The sequence below is a fragment of the Bos javanicus genome, chromosome 21 (assembly GCF_032452875.1).
Source record: "Bos javanicus breed banteng chromosome 21, ARS-OSU_banteng_1.0, whole genome shotgun sequence".
Classification (NCBI taxonomy): domain Eukaryota; kingdom Metazoa; phylum Chordata; class Mammalia; order Artiodactyla; family Bovidae; genus Bos; species Bos javanicus.
The window spans coordinates 57,543,458-57,558,521 of record NC_083888.1 but is presented as its reverse complement, the minus strand read 5'-3'; the positions used below and the strand labels follow the sequence as shown (position 1 = coordinate 57,558,521).

At 38.1% G+C, this 15,064-nt stretch overlaps 1 protein-coding gene across 8 annotated transcripts in view; it reads right to left on the bottom strand.

Annotated features, from left to right (window-relative positions):
• UNC79 (unc-79 homolog, NALCN channel complex subunit) overlaps window positions 1-15,064 on the bottom strand; it is a 283,506-nt gene that overhangs the window by 191,688 nt on the left and 76,754 nt on the right. For all 8 annotated transcript variants that reach the window (XM_061395152.1, XM_061395155.1, XM_061395153.1 and 5 more), the window contains 2 exons: window positions 8,033-8,088; window positions 7,230-7,359 (listed from right to left, as the gene is read on the bottom strand). In XM_061395152.1, coding sequence (XP_061251136.1) covers window positions 7,230-7,359; window positions 8,033-8,088 — 186 coding nt within the window. The remainder of the gene's footprint in view (window positions 1-7,229; window positions 7,360-8,032; window positions 8,089-15,064) is intronic.

Below are 15,064 nucleotides of genomic sequence, written 5' to 3'. Positions count from 1 at the left end.
GGCTTTGGCACAAAAGACATACAGGTCACTGGAATGGAGTACATAGCCCAAAAATAAATCCACACACCAATGGTCAATGAATCTTCAATGAAGGAGGCAAGAATATACCATGAAGAAAAGACAGTCTCTTCAAGTTGTGTTGGAAAAGCTGGACAGTCATATGTAAATCAATGAAGTTAGAACACTCACTTACACCATATAAAATAGTAAACTCAAAATGGTTTAAATACTTAAATATAGAGATTTCCCTGGTGGTCCCCCTAGAGACTAAGACTCCATGCTCCCAATGCAGGGAGCCCAGCTTTGATCCCTGATCAGGGAACTAGATCAAACATGCTTCAATGAAGAGTTCCTATGTCGCAACTAAGGATTTTGCATGTTGCACTAACAGATCCTGCATGCTATGACTAAAAGATTTCACATACTGCAACTAAACCCAATGCAGCTAAATAAATACAGAACTATTTTTTAAAAAGACTTAAATATAAGACATAACACCATAAAACTCCTAGAAGAGAACATAGGCAAAATATTCTCTGACACAAATCATAGCAGTGTTTTCTTAGATTGTCTGCCAAGGCAAAAGAAAGGAAAATAAATAAATAAACAAACAGGACCTAATCAAATGTGCAAGCATTTGCACAACAAAGGAAGCCATAAACAAAATGAAAAGCAAATCTACAGAATGGGAGAAATTATTTGTAAATGAAGCAACTGACAGGAGCTTAATTTGATTTAAAATCAAATCAAATAGTAATTATATTACATATATGTGGACAAAGTGCTTCAATTAAAAGGCAAAGATCATGAAAACTGAGTTTAAAAACTAGAACTATATGCTACTTACGAGATACACATGAGATACAAAAATATTAAAAAGTTGAAAACAAAACATCGAAAAATACCACACATGCACTCTTGAAAGCTGGTGTAGATATATTAGAATAAAACAAAGTACATTTTAACAGACAAAAAGGCATTATTAGTAATAAAGACATGCACTTCATAATGGTAAGTTTCAGTTCACCAGGAAGATGTGTGTGTGTGCTCAGTCACTTCAGTCGTGTCCGACTCGTTGTGACCCTGTGGACTGTAGCCCACCAGGCTCCCTTGTCCATGGGATTCTCCAGGCAAGAATACTAGAGTGGGTTGCTATACCTTCCTCCGGGAGACCTTCCCAATCCAGGGATCGAACCCCCATCTCCTGTGTCTTCTGCATTGCTGGCAATCTTTTTTAACCTCTGAGCTGCCAGGGAAACCCCACCAGGAAAATACTGTATTCTAAATTTGTATGCATCTAATAATACAGCTCCCAAATTTATACAGCAAATATTGACAGCTACAAGGTGGAATATACAAATCGACAGTCATCATGGGAGAGTTTAACATTCTACTCTTGGTAACTGATGGAAAAAATATGCAAAAATGCAATAAGGATATAGAACATTTGAACTATACAATAAAAAAATTTATTTAATTGACATACATAGAACACAGTACCAAACAATAGCTAAACATAAGTTCTTTTTAAATACAAAGGAACATTTACAAAAATGACCATAAACTTACCCTAAAGAAAGTGTTAAAATTGTCAAAGTAATGAGATAATATGAAGTATATTGTCTGACTATAGAGGAATCAAGCTATAAATCAATACAAAACTTCACTACAAAAATCTCCTTATGATTAGAAATTATCATCCTTCTAAATGATGCATGAGTCAAAGAAGAAACCTCACGGAACTTAGAACTCAGCATAGCATAGGAGGTTTTAGCCAGGACAAGGCAAGAGACACAAAAGACATAAGGATTGAAAAGGAGACATTAAACTGTTCTTGTGCTTGTGCTAAGTCACTTCATTCATGTCCGATTCTTTGCAACCCTATGGACCGTAACCTGCCAGGCTCTCCTGTCCGTGGATTCCCCAGATAAGAACATTGGAGTGGGTTGTCATCCCTTCCTCAAGGGATCGAACCTGTGTCTCCTGCATTGGCAGCCAGGTTCTTTACCACTAGGGCCATCTGGGAAGCCCTAAACTGTTATCATTCAACAATAATACAGATTTACACATGAAAAATTTTTAATAAGTGTCTGCACTTATTAAAAAGTGTCTGTAAATATATTATTAGAATTAAAAAGTGAATTTATCAAGGTGGCCAAATATAAGATCAGTATATCCTGGTGGCTCAGACAGTAAAGAATCTGTCTGTAGTGCAGGAGATCCAGGTTTGATCCCTGGGTTGGGAAGATGCCCTGGAGAAGGAAATGGCAACCCACTCCAGTATTCTTGCCCGGGAAATCCCATGGGCAGAGGAGCCTGGCAGGCTACAGTCCATGGGGTCCCAAAGAGTCAGACGCGACTGAGCGACTAACACTTTCCTTTTCATACTAGAATTAACTGCACATCTACATATTAGCAAAAAGGGTTATAAAATGTAATTTCTAAAAGATTTATCATTGATAATAACATCAAAAGATAAATGAATGCCTAGTGACAGACTACATGAGTCATAGGTAGACATCTATACAAAAACCAGAAAACAGCATTGAGGGGAACTAAAGAAAGCCTAACTAATGGAAGAAAGATATTATGTTTTGGTTTGGAAGATTCAGTACTACAAAGGGGCCAGTTTCCCAAAATGATCTGGATTCAAGGCAATTATCAATCAAAATCTTAGTTGCTTAGGTATGTGTTTGTGTATGTTTAACTTGACAAACTCTTCAACTTAGCAAAACTTGAAGGAGGAAGAGAAGAAGGAAGAAGAGGAAAGCAGGGGGAGACAAGGAAGAGACCAACAATTATGAGGTAGAAAGATCTGCACTACAGGATATAAAATTTTATTATTATCCATTAAAACTGGATAGATTTATACCCTCTGATCCAGTACTTCCACTCTAGGCATATATAACAGAATTGTATGCGTGTGTATACTGAAAAGATATGTGGAAGAATGTTCACAGCAGCATTATTTATAAGAGCCAAAACGTGGGAAAACCCAAATATCCATCAATAGGAAAACCGATACATAAACTGTGGTACATACACTTGGTAAAATATGTATATAGGAAAAAATGAACAACGTGCAGTTATGCTCAACCCATGAACAAATCACACACACATACGTGTGTACACAAATGATGCGTGCACATTCCATGTATATAAAGTTCACAAATAGGCAAAAATAATCTCTGATGTTGGAAACAAGGCTAGTGGTTAACTATGGGACAGAAGGAAAGGCAATCATCGTAGTAAACATGGTGGGAGATGCTCCATATATATTTAAAATTTGTATTACTTTATATGTGTATAAGGCACCAATAAAATGGTTTAAAGCATTTTAAGTTATGTGGAGATAAAATCAATATAATAAGAAAATAAATAAGAACTCGATGAGGAGGAAGTTATGACATAAAAGGATTGGTAAGGCTTTCTTGTATTTTAAGCTTATATACCACTCAAAAATCCAACTGTACTAATGTAGAACAGACATTTGGTAGGCTAGGCCAAAGTCTAACCTCGTAGCACTATCTTTAGTTAGTAGCACTTCATCTACTTTTGCCACAATCTCGGTCTTAGAAATGTATTTGTGCCACATTTTTGTCCTGTAATTCAGATGGAAACTACACAATAACTGATGCTCACCTTTGCTAACAAAGGCTAAATTACGTACTAGTTGGCATATTGTAGCAAGAAAATTGCTAAATAGTTTCTTTCTCCCCAGAGAAGCAGAGCTTTATAGAACAATCTAATGGCTATTTCATTGCCAAGAAACCTGTAATTTTTGCATCGTTAAGACTTGTATTTAACGACCAAAATAATTGGGGTAATTTTTTGTTTATGATAAGTACTAATAAACTCAAAAGAAGCAAACATTGTAGATTACCAAATCCTCACTATTTGATCTTCATATGAGCTGTAATATTCCCACGTTACTATCCTTTAAAAGCAATCAATACATTAAATATAAACATATGGATAGTTAAAATTAGTAACAATGATTAAATCTAGATGGCTATATGTGTGCTCATAGTATTAGTCTTTAAACTTTTCTGTATTTGAAAAACATCATAATGAAAGGAGAGAGGTAACTTTATGTAATTACATACACTATAATCTATTTTATTTAAAAGGTACATCACAAAAACTGGAGGGAAATAAACCAAAATGTTAACAATGGCCATTTCTTGGTAATATTTTTTTCTCTCTTTCATATTTCTATAATTTTTCTAAAAACAAATCTTTCTTTTACAAAAAAATAAAATTTATGTCTTAAAAAGGAAACACATCACTGGGAAGACATACGATGCTGCTGCTCCCTAAGAAAGCATTTAATCTTTGAGTCCATAAAATTCTATCTCCACATAATTTTTATTATGGAGAATATTTAAGGTTGTAAAGCCATCTAAATACTGATGATACCGTTTAGTGCATATTTCATTGCAGGAAGAATTACAGAAAATTTCCAGTGCTCCAGCTAAAGTTTAATTACAGAACTGAATTGAACAGAAAAATATAGGTTTTTAATTAAGATGATCTAGGATCAAACTCAAGCTGTGCTCTTTTATTATTTGTGTGAGTTTAGTGATATTACTTAAACTCTGTCCCACTTTTGATCTATAACATTAAAATAAGAAAATATACCTCCCAAGATTTTTGTGAGAATAAACTGAAAAAAAACTGTCTGTAAAGCTAAACATGGTGCTTGGTCCACATATTCTGTTCAGCTAAGAGCAGGCTAAAATATGAAATGAAATACTGAGCAGCTAGACCAATGTCTGACAAACAGCCAGCGCTGGATAAATTGTAATACATAGAACAGAATGATTTAACTTTTCCCATCATCTCTGGTTTCCTGCACAGAATGCCATGCCTCACTAGCATGGGAGTTCCAAGACAGCTGCTTCCCTGGTGGCAGGTAGCAAGCACATAAGGACACATGGCAAGGATGGAAATGTGTCGGGGTATGAACACAAGAATGGATTGAAAAATGAATGCCTGTAGACAGAAACGTCTTGTTCATAAATGCCAAGAAAAGATGAAAGAGTCTCTTTGGTCTCAGTAAGCATAGGCTGAGCTATTCCGGGGAGACAGCTTTGGCTGTCTTGGCCCTTCCAAGAGGGTGTAGTCACAGGGTAAATGGAACTGGCAGTCACTCTGTGGGCTTCTAAGATGCTCTGAACAGGCAAATCTCATCATGTGGTTTCTCCATTTAAAATCTGTCCGTGGTTTCACTTTGCTGCTAGGATAAAATCCAAACTCCTTCATAGGCCATCAGGCTTTCTGCTTCGCTCCCAGCTAGTCTCCTCCTGTCCCTCCACTACCTGGCTACATAAGACTTTTTTCAGTTCCTAAATACAAGTGTGCAGTTTCTGGCCTCCAAGTCTGAATCCATGAAGTTTCTTCTGCTTCAAACTCACATTTTATCCATTCATGATTCACTCCCCTTATGACTCTATCTATTGTGTGCATAACTTTCAGGTATCACCTTACATGTCACACTCTCCAGAACCTTCCTTGACAATTTAACCTTCTCCAAATTAACCCACCACTGGGGTAAGGTCAGAGGCCCTTCCTGTGTGTTCCCACAGCTCTCTATATTTGCTCGGGTGGCTTAGATGATAAAGAATACACCTGTAATGTGGGAGACCTGGGTTTGATCCCTGGGTTGGGAAGATCCCCTGGAGGAGGGCATGGCAACCCACTCCAGTATTCTTGCCTGGAGAATCCCCATGGACAGAGGAGCCTGTGTGGGCTACAGTCCATGGGGTCACAAAGAGTCGGACACACAGCACTGTGCTTCTTACACTGTAAGGTGGTTTCCTGGTCTTTCCACCACAATTGGAATGCCCAGGCCAATGCTTCAGCCTGTTTTTTTTAAATAACTGTACCACCAGTGCCTAGAATACTGTCTAGTTAGTAGTAGATATCCCACAAATATTTGCTGAATAAATGAATGAATTTCCATATTTAAACTGCATTAAGTTCCATGAGGTCTGGTTTTGTGTCATTTCTTCTATTGTCAATATATAGTTCCTGCCACATGCTCTCTCTTTCATGTAGTATTCTCAAATATTTATCAAATAAATCAGCTTCATTTGATATTAGTTACCTATTCATATATCACATAAATGTTTATTTCTGGGATATATTGAGAACTGATTGGTATCAAATTTTTCAGTCATTTCACCTTTTATGAGTGTTTCCAAATTCTTGCCTTTACACTCAAATTATCCACTTAGCAACACTTAAACATCCTCTACTATTAATGATATAAAACATAAATAATACCAATTTCCATTTTTTCAAATTTCTTACTATCTACCTTCATCATTTCCGTTAATACCATTGTTATCACTAAGGCTAATATTTGTTCCGAGTATAGAATAAGCTTACCAAGGACCATCAATATCTCTAACACTTGGCTTTAATCAGAAACATAAAATAGACATCTGTATTAAGTTAAATCCCCTTTGAACCACCTCAAATCACCAAATGCCAAGAAAGAAGTACATTCTTATAACATCTGTGTACAGTCCTACCATACCTTGAATAAAAGCAATGCCAAAATATTTACCTCTTACATTTTCATAAGAATATGTATACAATAAAGTGGGGGTGAGAGGGTAGACGGGCATCAGAAATGTTATTAGCCATATACTGCTTCTTTGATTTTATAACATAAACATTAACAACACAGAGGCTAGTTTATTTCATTTTTGGTAAATGTATGTCTTTACAATAAACTCAGTGTTTACTTGCTGTTTATTAATTATACCAGTATTCACCAGTGGTTGACTCTTTATGTCCAACTAGGCTTTCAGGGTCATTTAATTTTTATTTAGTGCCTGAATTTGTAATGCTGAAAGCACTCCAAGTCTTCTCACTAGAGCAGAATCAGCCGCTAGGGACCCTGCTAAATCTGCACCAATCTGCAGCATTACTAATTGCTGACACCTTGACGGTGATCAATATGATTAGCAATGGTAACACCAGAGGCCAGTGTATAGCAAATGGGGCTGAAACTTAATGCAATTTGCTATGATGTCATAAAAGATTTGAAATTAATTTTAATTAATTTATTTTTATACCACCTAGTTTCAGAAAGGATTTATAACACCATCTAAGGGTACAGTAAACATAATCTAACAGTATTTAAACAAATAAGTAAGCGAGCCAAATATGGCACGAGAGAAATCAAGATGGGGCACACAGAGCTCGTCTTCCCTTACCTGTGTACTGCAAGCCCCTGTACTCGCTTATTGCCCCTGGAGGTTTTAAATTGGGCCAGTAATGGAACAGCATTTGCACAGCTGGAGGTTTCACTTGTGAAGGCCCATAGGCTATCACATACAAAAGATCCTAAAGAAAACAAGAAGCATGTTTTCACCAACATCATCAAATAAAAATAAAGGTAGCTCATTCAATAGTACCAAAGCAGTGAAAATTCTAGTGGAGGGATTGAAGTGGTTAATTTCCCTGGAACTTCATCATCTAGGTGGCCTTTGCAGATTAAGTCACATTAGAATCTTCTTTTTATTATTTTCATGGGTGTTGTAAATAAGCCAGCCCTGGTAGTGTTCAGATGTACACTATCTTTTAACAAATTCTTTTCTATTCAGAATAATGGGGAAGATTTTAGAACGGCATAAAGCCAGTTTGCCAAACACTACATTTTTAAAAACATTTCCGTAAAACATATTTTTTAATAATTCACATCTATTTGAAAGAAGAAAGTTTCCCAAGAAACCTTTCAAATTAAATAAAACTGTCACATTGTACAGTATTTGCTAAATTCCACAAACGAGAGATATCCAATTACTGCTTCTGTCAAGTCACTCTGCTCTTCAAGTCTCATTTCTTCTCTAAATGATAAGTAATTAACCAGTAAGCAAAGAATTATAATTTCTACCACACCAAGATAATAAGACATCAATAAATTTGACCTAAACAATAGTTTTAACATGCAAACAACTTTTACTCTATTATATAAATTCAATTTGTGACTATGAGTTTAACGTGGCCCCAAACTTACTTTCCAGACTTCCTGTTTATATTTCATGAGGCATTCCAATAATTGACAATGATACACTGAAAGGAAGAAAATATAATTGGTACATGAAATGTAAATACCAGACAAAAGATCCTGTGTAATAAACTATATTAGTAGGACTCTTCACTCTAATCATTAAATTAGAAATTGCTTATTTTCATGTATTCATACCTATCAAAAATCATATAAACCTTTGACTTTATCAAGTTTTATTTCAAGATCCCTGAAAAGTATTTTATTTATCTTATTAGCATAGGAAATATTAAGAAAACTCCCTAGGAATCATACTTTTATAATATAAACATATTAATGTAATTAAGAATGATGCAGAAAAAAAAATTGCTTCATCATAGTAAAAGTTCACATTACTTGAGTGTTCATTTTGTGCCAGGTATTGAGCTTAAGAGCTTTAAACATTATGTATTTCATAACCACCATGTTGCAGCTAGAGAACAAAGGTTTGGTTTTCTATCTTGCCCAAGTTTGGATAGATAGCAAGGCAGACTGATGGATTAGAAAAGAGGTCTTTTAGCACCAATTCATCTAGTTGAGGAATCCTTAAAAGCTATACAACGGCAAGCTTCTTTGATTTGCCAATGTTTACTTGTGGAAGAAAGATATTTTCACCCTAGTTAGATACATATTTGATATCTTCCCTAACCTGTCTTCCAACCTTATCACAGCGCTGAAGCTGGTCTCCCTTTAGTCACCGATGACCTCTGAGTCGTTCAGCTTCATGGAGACTTTTCAGTCCACCTATCATTCGACCTTCATCAATTCAGCACTGCTGAACACCCTCTTTCCTTGACTTAATGACTGCCCCTCTCCCGTTACCTGTGGCAGGCAATGCTGTTGCTACTCAACTGCTGTAAGCAACCCTTTCTTCCTTGTTCAGCTCCCAGTACACAGACTGCAAAGCAGGACAATTTGCCAGATTTTGTTGCAGCTGGGAAAGCCACATGACTCAGTGCTGACAAGCATGACGTAATGGAATCTGCTGGGGAGCTTCTGAGACTCATTTTTCCTCTTTGACAAAAGGAAAGAGGCACACCAGGAGACTTTTCTCTAATCATCCTGACTGATCTTATTTTTGATAGGATTTGATTGGATATATTTTTGAAACCCATTTTTTAGATATGGTTGTTTAAGAATATGGGCTTCCCGGGTGGCTTAGTGGTAAAGAATTCTCCTGCACTACAGGAGACATGGGTTTGATCCTTGAGTCAGGGAGATCTCCTGGAGAAGGAAATGGCAACCCACTGCAGTATTCTTGCCTGGAGAACTCCATGGACAGAGGAGCCTGGCCGGCTATAGTCCATGGGGTCGTAGAGAGTCAACACGACTTAGTGACTGAGCATGCATGCATGTAAGAATATAATAACCTCCACTGTGGCATATCTTGCAAACATGAGAAGAAATTCAAGAGAAACCCAAAGATGGCATCTCAGACCCCTGATACAGCTATCTCCAAGACTTCCTATTAAGTAACAACAAACATTTTTATAGCTTAAAGCCTATATTAAAAGCCAAACAGCTCTCTGTCTCCTTGGCAAGCTCCTCCTCTTCCATTTGGGCCAGTATCTGCTGGAGTTCCTGAAGGTCTGATCATAAATAAAATCCACTTTTCATTCTATGTCTCTCATGAGCAATGTCACACTCATATACAGCAATGCTTCAGAAATACTACAAGTTCCATTACAGACCATACCAAATACTGCAATAATGTGAATCATAAAAATTTTTTGGTTTCTTCAGGCATATAAAAGTTATGGTTGGACTATACTATAGTCTATTAAGCATGCAATAGCATTATATCTAAAATAAAACAATGAACACACCTCAATTGAAAAATATTTCATTGCTAAAAAATGCTAACCATCATTTGACAATGCAGAGACGCTACAAAACTTCGTAAAAAAACACAAGATCTGTGAAACATAGTAAAAGAAGATATGACTGTACAACTTGACTTATCATCTATATACAACTCAGTGTATAATAGCATTGAACATGAGGGCTCAAAGTTCATTAATTCTAGCCCAGAATTCTGTAACGGGTTAAAGACTCATAATACAACTTCTTAATTACTATTACCTCTTTTTTCCTGAAGGAAGCTGATTTATTTGCATTTTTGTGTTTTGCTGTTGCTCAGTTGCTCAGTCATGGCCGAATCATTGTAACCTCAGGAACTGCAGGATGTCAGACTTTCCTGTCCTTCACTATATCCTGGAGTTTGCTCAAACTCATGTTAATTGACTCAGTGATACCATCCAACCGTCTCATCCTCTGTTGCCCACTTCCCCTCCTGCTCTCAATCTTTCCCAGCATCAAGGTCTTTTCCAAGGAGTTGGTTCTTTGCATCAGGTGGCCAAAGTATTGGAACTTCAACATCAGTCCTTCCAATGGAATTCAGGGTTGATTTTCTTTGGGATTGACTGGTTTTATATCCTTGCTATCCAAGGGACTCTCAAGAGTTTTCTCCAATACCACAGTTCAAAAGCATCATTTCTTTGGCACTCAGCCTTCTTTATGGTCCAACTCTCACATCTGGACATGACTACTGGAAAAACCATAGCTTTGACTAGATGGACCTTTGTCAACAAAGTGATGTCTCTGCTTTTTAATATGCTGTCTAGGTTTGTCATAACCTTTCTTCCAAGAAAAAACATCTTTTAATTTCATGGCTGCAGTCAGCATTCGCAGTGATTTTGGAGTCCAAGAAAATAAAGCCTGTCACTGTTTCCATTTTTTTCCCCATCTATTTTCCAAGAACTGAGGGGACTGGATGCAATGATCTTAGTTTTTTGAATGTTGAGCTTTAACGCAGATTTTTCACTCTCCTCTCTCACTTTAATCAACAGGTTCTTCGATTCCTCTTCACTTTCTTCCATAAGGATGGTGTCATCTGCATATCTGAGGTTATTGATATTTCTCCCAACAATCTTAATTCCAGCTTCAGCTTCATCCAGTGTAGCGTTTCATATATGTACTCTGCACTCAATATGCCAGCAAGTTTGGAAAACTCAACAGGGGCCACAAGACTGGAAAAGGTCAGTTTTCATTCCAATACCAAAGAAGGGCAATGCCAAAGAATATTCAAACTACCACACAATTGCACTCAATTCACATGCTAGCAAAGTAATGGCCAAAATCCTCCAAGCAAGGTTTCAACAGAACGTGAACCAAGAACTTACAAATGTACAAGCTGGATTTAGAAAAGGCAGAGAAACCAGAGATCAAATAGCCAACATCCGTTGGATCATAGAAAAAGCAAGAGAGTTCCAGAAAAAAATCTGCTTAATTGGCTATGCTAAAGCCTTTGACTATTTGGATCACAACAAACTGTGGCAAATTCTTAACTAGACAGGAATACCAGACCTCCTTACCTGCCTCCTGAGAAACCTGTATGCAGGTCAAGAAGCAACAGGTAGAACTGGACATGGAACAACAGACTGGTTCCAAATTGGGAAAAGAGTATGTCAAGGCTGTATATGTCACCTGCTTATTTAACTTCTATGCAGAGTACATCATCTGAAATGCCAGGCAGGATTAAGCACAAGCTGGAATCAAGATTGCTGGGAGAAAAACCAAGAACTTCAGATATGCAGATGACACCACCCTTATGGCAAAAAATGAAGAGGAACTAAAGAGCCTCTTGATGAAAGTGAAAGAAGAGAGTGGAAAAGCTGACTTAAAACTCAACATTCAAAAAACTAAGATCATGGCATCCAGTCCCATCACTTCATGTCAAATAGATGGGGAAACAATGAAAACAGTGACAGACTTGGGCTCCAAAACCACTGTAGATGGTAACTGCAGCCATGAAATTAAACTATTTTTAATGAATTTCATGAAATGAAATTTAAAGATGCAAGCTCCGAGAGTTGGTGATGGACTGGAAAGCCTGGTGTGCTGCAGTTCATGGGATCACAAACAGACACGGCAGAGTGATTGAACTGAACTCTTCTGTCTTTTCTAAATACAGCTTGTACATTTGGAAGTTCTCAGTTCATGTACTGTTGAAGCCTAGCTTGAAGGATTTTCAGCATTACCTTGCTGGTATGTGAAATGAGTGCAATTGTATAGTAGTTTGAATATTCTTTGGCATTGGAATAAAAACTGACCTTTTCCAGTCCTGTGGTCACTACTGAGGTTTCCAAATTCACTGGCATATTGAGTGCAACACTTTAGCACCAGCATCTTTTAGGATTTGAAATAACTCAGAAGGATTTCCATCACCTCCACTAGCTTTCTTCATAGTAATGCTTCCTAAGGCCCACTTGAATTCACACTCCAGGATGTCTGGCTCTAGGTGAGTGATCATACCACTGTGGTTATCCAGGTCATTAAGATCTTTCTTGTACAGTTTTTCTGTGTATTCTTGCCACCTCTTCTTAATCTCTTCTGCCTCTGTTAGGTCCATACCATTTTTGTCCTTTATGGTGCCCATTTGCATGAAATTTTCCCTTGGTATCTCTAATTTTCTTGAAGAGATCTTGACGAGATCTCCCCCCATTCTATTGTTTTCTTCTATTTCTTTACAATGTTCCTTTAGGAAGGCTTTTATCTCTCTTTGCTATTCTCTGGAACTCTGCATTCAAATGGGTATATCTTTCCTTGTCTCCTTTGCCTTTCGCTTGGCTTCTTTTCTCAACTATTTGTAAGGCCTCCTCAGACAACCATTTTGCCTTTTTGCATTTCTCTTTCTTGGGGATGGTTTTGATCACCACCTCCTATACAATGTCATGAACCTCCGTCCATAGTTCTTTTGGCACTCTGTCTGTCAGATCTAAACCCTTGAATCTATTTGTCACTTCCACTGTATAGTCATCAGGGATTTGATTTAGGTCATACCTGAATGATCTAGTGGTTTACCCTACTTTCTTCAATTTAAGTCTGAATTTTGCAATAAGGGGTTCATGATCTGAGCCACAGTCAGCTCCCAGTCTTGTTTTTGCTGACTGTATAGAGTTTCTCCATCTTCAGCTGCAAAGAATATAATCAGTCTGATTTCGGTGTTGACCATCTGGTGATGTCCCTGTGTAGAGTCATCTCTTCTGTTGTTGGAAGAGGGTTTTTGCTATGACCAGTGCATTCTCTTTGTAAAGCTCTGTTATCCTTTGCCCTGCTTCATTTTGTACTCCAAGGCCAAACTTGCCTGTTATTCCAGATATCTCTTGACTTCTTTCTTTTGCATTCCAGTCCCCTATGATGAAAAGGACGTCTTTTTTTGGTGTTAGTTCTACAAAGTCTTGTAAGTATTCATAGAACCGTTCAACTTCAGCTTCTTCGGCATTAGTGGTTGAGGCAAAGACTTCAATTACTGTGATATTGAATGGTTTTCCTTGGAAGTGAACTGAGATCATTCTGTAGTTTTTGAGATTGTACCCAAATACTGCATTTCAGACTCTTTTGTTGACAATGAGGGGTACTCCATTTCTTCTAAGGGATTCTTGCCCACAGTAGTAGATATAATAGCCATCTGAATTAAGTCGCCTATTCCTGTCTACTTTAGTTCATTGATTCCTAAACTGTTGATGTTCACTCTTGCCATCTCCTGTTTGACCAATTCCAATTTTTTAGGACATAGAGAATTATTACTGAGGTTATGTGTAGGTTTTCCCCCCAGTGTTATTGAGATATAACTGACATACAACAATGTATTAGTCCAAGGTATATCATCTTCTCTCAAATATTTTAAAGACTCCTTGAACATAACATGTCCAAAATAGACCTCATGATCTTCCCTTAGAAGCCTGGCCTTTCTCTTCCAGTGTCTTCTTTCTCAGGGATATCCAATATGTCACCAAACCCTAACAATTTTTACTTCCTGAATAGCTCTCAGATATATCCACTTTTCTTGGCCTCAATCAACCCTGGCTTTTACATGTATAGACAAATGCAATGGCCTCCTCATGGGTCAATCTGTATCCACTCTGGCTCCTTTTATTCCATTCTAAGCTGCAGCTAGGGTGACACATACGTGCGTGCACGCTCAGTCGCTCAGTCATGTCTGACTTTGTGTGACCCTGTGGACCGTAGCCCACCAGGCACCTCTGCCCATGGGATTCTCCAGACAAGAATTCTGGAGTGGGTGGCCATCACCTCCTCCAGGGTGTCTTCGCAAGCCAGGGATTTAACCAGCGTCTCCTGCATTGGCAGGCAGATTCTTTATCACTGGGCCACCTGGGAAATCCCAGTGACACTCACAAACACTCAGTCTTTCAGTACCTCCCCATTAGACTCAGGATGAGCGCAGGACTCCCAGAGCCCACAGCAGCCTGCGTGTTCTAACCTGTGGGTGTCTACAGTCTCGTCTCACACCAGGCAGCCCTCACTCTGAGCTCCAGCTACAGTGACCTGTCAGTCCCACCTGCGTGCAAGTTTCCCTTCTGACACATAAGAGCCCTCTGCCTGGAAAGCTCCACTCCCTGATAGGCCTTGTTAATGCTACTCATCCATCAGTCCTCAGACCAAAGGTTTTACTCCCAGAAAAGCTTTCCCTAATCTCTTCAATAAAAGAAAAATCCCCTTTTATAGGGTCTCATCATAGCACAATGTACATCATTCAAAGCACTTGTCACAATCGAAACCGGACACTTGTTTGTGTAATTATTTGGTTAATATCTTCTCCCTCCACCACATGATAGGCTTCACAAAGAGAGAGGAGGGGTTACACCAAGCAGATACTCAGAACTGCTTGTTGAGTTTATAAATGGTCCTCTAGATTGGGAACTGTGTGAAGCCATGACTGCTTTCTCTGGTCTGGGGTACTTTCTCTTCCACAGGGTCTGCTCTTCTCCTTGTATTTGCTACACGAACCTTGTTCAGAGGAGGCCACTGACTATCCATGAACAGACCCAGAGAGTCCCTTTATTTAAACTGCCTCCTCTCCCAGAATGCCCCACTTACCCCGTCAATCAAAATTCTATACGATTTTAAGACCCATGACCAAGTGGCACAAAGCCTTTCCTGATCATTTCAACCCATACAGTTCTCTCCTCTGATGAATTA